The sequence below is a fragment of the Carlito syrichta genome, unplaced genomic scaffold (genome assembly GCF_000164805.1).
Source record: "Carlito syrichta isolate Samal-C Ts95f unplaced genomic scaffold, Tarsius_syrichta-2.0.1 Scaffold309881, whole genome shotgun sequence".
NCBI lineage: Eukaryota > Metazoa > Chordata > Mammalia > Primates > Tarsiidae > Carlito > Carlito syrichta.
In genome coordinates, this window is record NW_007253977.1 from 51789 (window position 1) to 57479 (window position 5691).

General features: G+C 52.7%; 1 protein-coding gene across 1 annotated transcript in view; it reads left to right on the forward strand.

Moving 5' to 3' along the window:
• The window catches only part of LOC103270604 (aldose 1-epimerase-like), a 10620-nt gene extending 6069 nt beyond the window's left edge, over positions 1-4551 (forward strand). Inside the window, exons 2-4 of the mRNA XM_008068134.1 lie at positions 1642-1809; positions 3024-3198; positions 4474-4551. Coding sequence (XP_008066325.1) covers positions 1642-1809; positions 3024-3198; positions 4474-4551 — 421 coding nt within the window. The remainder of the gene's footprint in view (positions 1-1641; positions 1810-3023; positions 3199-4473) is intronic.
• Positions 4552-5691: the final 1140 nt, after the last annotated feature.

Sequence of the window (5691 nt, forward strand, 5' to 3'; positions counted from 1 at the left end):
AAAAAAAAAAAAAGAATTCTGCAGGAAGAGGGTGTGGGGGTTGAAAGTCAGTGACCCAACTTCATTGTCCTGATGAAAAACCCAGGCTCAGAGAGATGACTTCATAATCTCACTTTATTTATTTAGAGTCAAAGTCTCATCCTTTTTTTTTTTTTTTTTTTTGAATTGGAGTCCCATTCTGCTGCCCAGGCTGGAGTGCAGTGGCATGCTGATAGCCACCACAGCCTCAACCTGCTGGGCTCCAGCGATCCTTCCGCCTCAGCATTCCAAGTAGCTGGAACTGCAGGCATGCGCCACCATGCCTGGTTAATTTTTTATTCATTTGTTTATTATGGAGATGATGTCTCACCAAGTTGCCCAGGCTGGTGTTGAACCCCTGGGCTCAGGCAGTTCTCTCGCCTCTGCCTCCCCAAGTACTGGGATTACAGGTGAGAGCCACCGCATCCAGCCTAATTTTTATTTTTTTAATTTTTATTTATTTTATTTTATTTTATTTTGAGTTGGAGTCTCACTCTGTTGCCCAGACTGGAGTGCAGTGGCCACTCCCGGCCACCGCAGACTCGACCTGCTGGGCTCCGGCGATCCTTCCGCCTCAGCCTTACGAGTAGCCGGAATTAAAGGCATGCGCTACCACGCCTGACTGATTTTTTGATTTATTGTAGAGATGAGATCTCGCCGCCCAGGCGGGTCTCGAACCCACAGGCTCAGGCAATCCACTCACCTTAGCCTCCCAAAGGAGCGGGATTACAGGCTGAGCCACTGAGCCTGGCTTAATTTTTATTTTTTGTAGAGTCTCGCTATATTGCCAAGCCTGGTCTAGAACTACTGGGTTCCAGCAATCTTCCCATCTTGGCCTCCCAAAGTGCTAAGATTATAGGTGTGAGCCACCATTTCCCGCCTAACATTATTTAACCTCTTTCCTTGTCTGAGGCATTCTGCCCTACACACACACACACACACACACACACATACACATACCACTTTGTACTCAAGCTGTTTCCTCCACGTGGAATGTCCTTCTACCTTCCTCACTCATTCTATTGTTTTTTTAAAAATATTTTTTAGAGATTGGGGTCTTGCTATGTTGCCCAGGCTGGTCTTGAACTTCCAGGCTCAAGTACTCCTCCCGCCTCAGCCTTCCAAAGTGCTGAGACTGTAGGCGTGAGCCGCAGCACTGGGCCTGCCATCAGAGCATATTCCAGTTAAGGAAATCGAAAAATTCCAGCTGGGCTCGGTGGCTCAGCCTGCAATCTTGCGCCTTTGGGAGGCTGAGGTGAGTGGATTGCTTGAACCCACGGGTTCGAGATCCGCCTGGGCCACTTGGCAAGACCTCATCTCTACAAGAAATCAAAAAATCAGCCGGGCATGGTAGCGCGCGCCTGTAGTTCCAGACACTCGGAAGGCCGAGGCGGAAGGATCACCGGAGCCCAGCAGGTCGAGGCTGCGGTGGCCGGGAGCGGCCACTGCACTCCAGTCTGGGCGACAGAGTGAGACTCCAACTCAAAAAAAAAAGAAAGAAAAATTCCTTCCCCTTCCTAGGATTCAGGCCCCCATCTCCTGTGCAAGTCGGGACAAAAGTCAGTCGTAGAACCATGGGTCTTGAGGACACTGGGGTAAAGACTCGGTGTGGGCACTTGCCAGCTTCATCCTCTACCTCCTTCCACCAGGAGAAGTGGCTCCCGTGCAAGGAACAGCATTCGACCTGAGGAAGCCCGTGGTGCTTGGTGGACACCTGCAGGGGTTCCACATCAACGGATTTGACCACAATTTCTGTCTGAAGGGATCGAAGGAGAAGCATTTTTGCGCAAGGTCAGGTACTTTTCACTTCTTGCCTCTGCAGGGAAGAAGAGACACCACCACCTCCTGCTAGGGGGCACTTTTCCTCCGGACATATCAATAGGAGGGTTTATGGCCAGGTGTGGTAGCTCACGCCTATAATCCTGGCACTTTGGGAGGCCGAGGAAGGAGGATAGTGTGGGGCCAGGAGTTTGAGACCAGCGTGAGAACATAGTGAGAACCTGTCTCTATAAAAAAATAATAATAATAGGCCGGCCTCAGTGGCTCAGCCTGTCATTCCAGCACTTTAGGGGGCCAAGGTGACTGGATTGGCTGAGCCCGCGGGTTCAAGACCAGCCCGGTCAATTTGGCAAGACCTCGTATCTACAATAAATAAAAAATTAGCAGGGTGTGATAGTGCACACCTGTAGTTCCAACTCCTTGGAAGGCTGAGGCTGAAGAATTGCTGGAGTCCAACAGGTCAACGCTGGGATGGCCGTGAGTGTGCCACTGTATTCCAGCCTGGGTGATGGAGTGAGACTCCGACTCAAAAAATAATAATAATAAATTAGACAGGCCTGGGGACATGTGCCTGTAGTCCCAGCTACTCAGGACACTGAGGCAGGAGGATCACTTGAATCCAGGCATTGGAGGCTGCAAGCCATCATCAACCTGCCGCACTCCAGACTGGGTGCAGTGGCTCATGCCTGTAATCCCAACATTTTGGAAGGCGGAGGTGAGAGGACTGCCTGAGCCTAGGTTCAAGACCAGCCTGGGCAACATGGTGAGACCTTGTCCCTACAATAAATCAAAAGATTAGCTGGGTACGGTGGTGCACACCTGTGGTTCCAGCTCCTTGCAAGACTGAGGCGGAGGGATCGCCTGAGCCCAGCAGGTTGAGGCCGCGGTGGCCATGAGTGTGCCACCGCACTCCAACATGGGCGACAGAGTGAAACTCCGACTCAAAAAGAGAATCTCAGCCCCTCAGGACCCTAACACCACCCACCTCCAACAGGGTTGCTCCCCCAACCCTGTTTCCCAGCTAGTGCCAAGATCAGAGTGAGAGGTTGCTTCCGAGGGTCCTCAGCCCAGCCTCGGAGACTGGGAGACGTTTCCATTATGTTCTTCTTGCCCTGATCTGTGGCTGCATCCGATCCCAGTCTCGGGGCTGCTTCCCGGGTGTGCCCTCCCCTCCCCCACCCCAGTCTCCAGCCCCACTCACTCACATGGTTGGCGTTTGTCTCCAGGGTGCGTCATGCTGGCAGCGGGCGGGTGCTGGAGGTGTACACCACCCAGCCCGGGGTCCAGTTTTACACGGCCAACTTCCTGGACGCCACTCTGAGGGGCAAGGGCGGAGCGGTCTACCCCAAGCACTCCGGCTTCTGCCTCGAGACCCAGAACTGGCCCGATGCGGTCAACCAGGTAAAGCCACAAGCCGACATGTCACAGTGGCCTCGTGTCCAAGGTCATGTTTTGACAGAGGTCCGGACACTTGGGTCAGGTTGTGTGAGTCAGAAGTCCACGTTTGTTCTCTTCTCCCAGTCGTGACACACATAGAACACCCAGCCAGGCGTGGTGGCGCATTCCTGTCATCCCAGCACTTTGGGAGGCTGAGGTGGGAGGATTGCTTGAGGCCAGAAGTTCAAGACCAGCCTGGGCAACATAGCAAGACATCTCTACAAAAAAATTTTTTTTAATTAGTCAGGTTTGGTGGTGCACACCTGTAGTCCTAGCTCATTGGAAGGCTGAGGCTGGAGGATCCCTTGAGCCTGCAAGGTTGAGGCTGCAGTGAGTTGCAGTCATACCACTGCACTCCAGCCTGGGTAACAGAGTGGGAACCTGTCTCTTTTTTTTGATTTCTCTTGGTTGGAGTCTCACTCTGTCGCCCAGGCTGGAAGGCAGTGGCATGCTGACAGCCACCACAGCCTCGACCTGCTGGACTCAGATGATCCATCTGCCTCAGCCTTCCATGTAGCTGGAACTACAGATTACCACACCCGGCGATTTTTTATTTTGTTGTAGAGACAAGGTCTCACCAGGCTGCCCAGGCTGGTCTCAAACTTGTGAGCTCAAGCAATCCTCTCACTTTGGCCTCCCAAAGTGCTGGGATTATAGGCATAAGCCACTGTGCTAGTCCATTTTTTTTTAATTGTAGAGATGAGGTCTCACCAAGCTTCCCAGGCTTGTCTCGAACCCATGGACTCAGGCAATCCTCTCACCTCGACCTCCCAAAGCGCTGGGATGACAGGCTTGAGCCACCGGGCCCAGACTGGAGTGCGGTGGGACAATGAGAGCTCCCTACAGCCTTGAGGGGAGTCTCCACCCATGGATTCCCGAGTAGCTGGGACTATAGGTGCATACCACTGTGCCCGGCTAATTTTTTTTGTCTTTATCTCCATAAGAGTCTCGCTGTGTTGCCCAGGCTGGTCTCAAACTCCTGGCCTCAAGCAATCCTCCCATCTCAGCCTCCCAAAGTCCTGAGATGACAGGTGTGAGCCACCGTGCCATCCTTATGTAGGAGATGTTCATTCTAAGTTCTTCAGCTCATTGCAAACTAGTCACCCACAGGTCCCATGCCGGTGTCGGTTCACAGGGCACCAGTCGAGGGGCCTGCCCAGAAGCACACCCTGACTGGGAAGGGTGCCCGTGGGCTGACCAGGGGTCACCTGTACCGTTCCTTCCCCCTCCCTCCCACAGCCCCACTTCCCGCCTGTGCTGCTGAGGCCTGGAGAGGAGTATGACCACACCACGTGGTTCAAGTTCTCTGTGGCCTGAGGAAGTGTGAAGACCTAACCCGGCCCGGGCAGCCTCCTGTCCAGAGACGAGGTCACGCCTGGGAAGCTGGAACAGATTTCCGGATTCAGATCATCCGAACAGTAGCTGGCGGTATCATCCGTCTGATCACTGATCGTTTTCTCACAACGGGCTCCAGACCATCCTGCTTTCTAAAAAACAAAGAAGCAAACAGAAAAGTGCAAAATCAAAATATCCAAAAAGAATCCGTCTTAGATTCACTGCCTTCAGGGTTCACTGAGAAAGCCCAGGCAGAAAGCCAGGTGCTGGGGCTGGGATCCGAGTTGGGGAGGGTGAGAGGGCTCCCCTTCCGCCCCTGGAGGGGGGTCCACATGGCCTGGGGCGGAGGTTGTGTCTGGAGACAAGGCTGGAGCACCTTCCTGGATCATCAAAGCACCGGTGATGGGTGTGGGTGGGTGATTTTTAAATCCATGCATTTCCTACTTGTGTACACTACAGCCCATTGAAATAAAACCAAGACCTGCATCTTCAGAAGACTCCGTGCAGCTCCTTCATGCGTCTTTAAGTCAGTCGGGGCGGGCCTCCGGGCCGTGGCCGAGTATGTGGTATGTTCTGGGCTCTGCTGTGCTGTTCACTGAGAAGCCTGGCATCTCCCCAGGGTGGAGCTACCCAGTGAGCTTGCCGTGCTTCCCCTGTGAACAACCGATAAGAGACCTCAGATATTGGCTGGACCTGGTGGCTGACGCTTGTCATCCCAGCACTTTGGGAGGCTGAGGTGGGAGGATCGCTTGACCCCAGGAGTTCCAGACCAGCCTGGGCAATTTAGTGAGACCTCGTCCCCACAAAAAAATTAAAAAATTACCTGGGGATGGTGGGGCATACCTGTAGTCCCAGCTACTCAGGAGGCTGAGGCAGGAGTGAGAGGACCGTAATAAAGTATACCATAGACTTAGGTTAAGAGCATGCTATAACCCAGTAAATATGTAATCAGCTTGTGGACAATAGCACAGCCATTTTTAGTTTTCTGTTTTAAAACATAACCTGTAGCTGTTTAAAATTTCAGTTATGGGAAAAAACTGCAAAGCTCCGGTTACAAGCTTCAACCCCTTCCCTTATCTCACTTTCCCCTTAGCAACAACCAATCAGGTGCCAGGGGGTAAT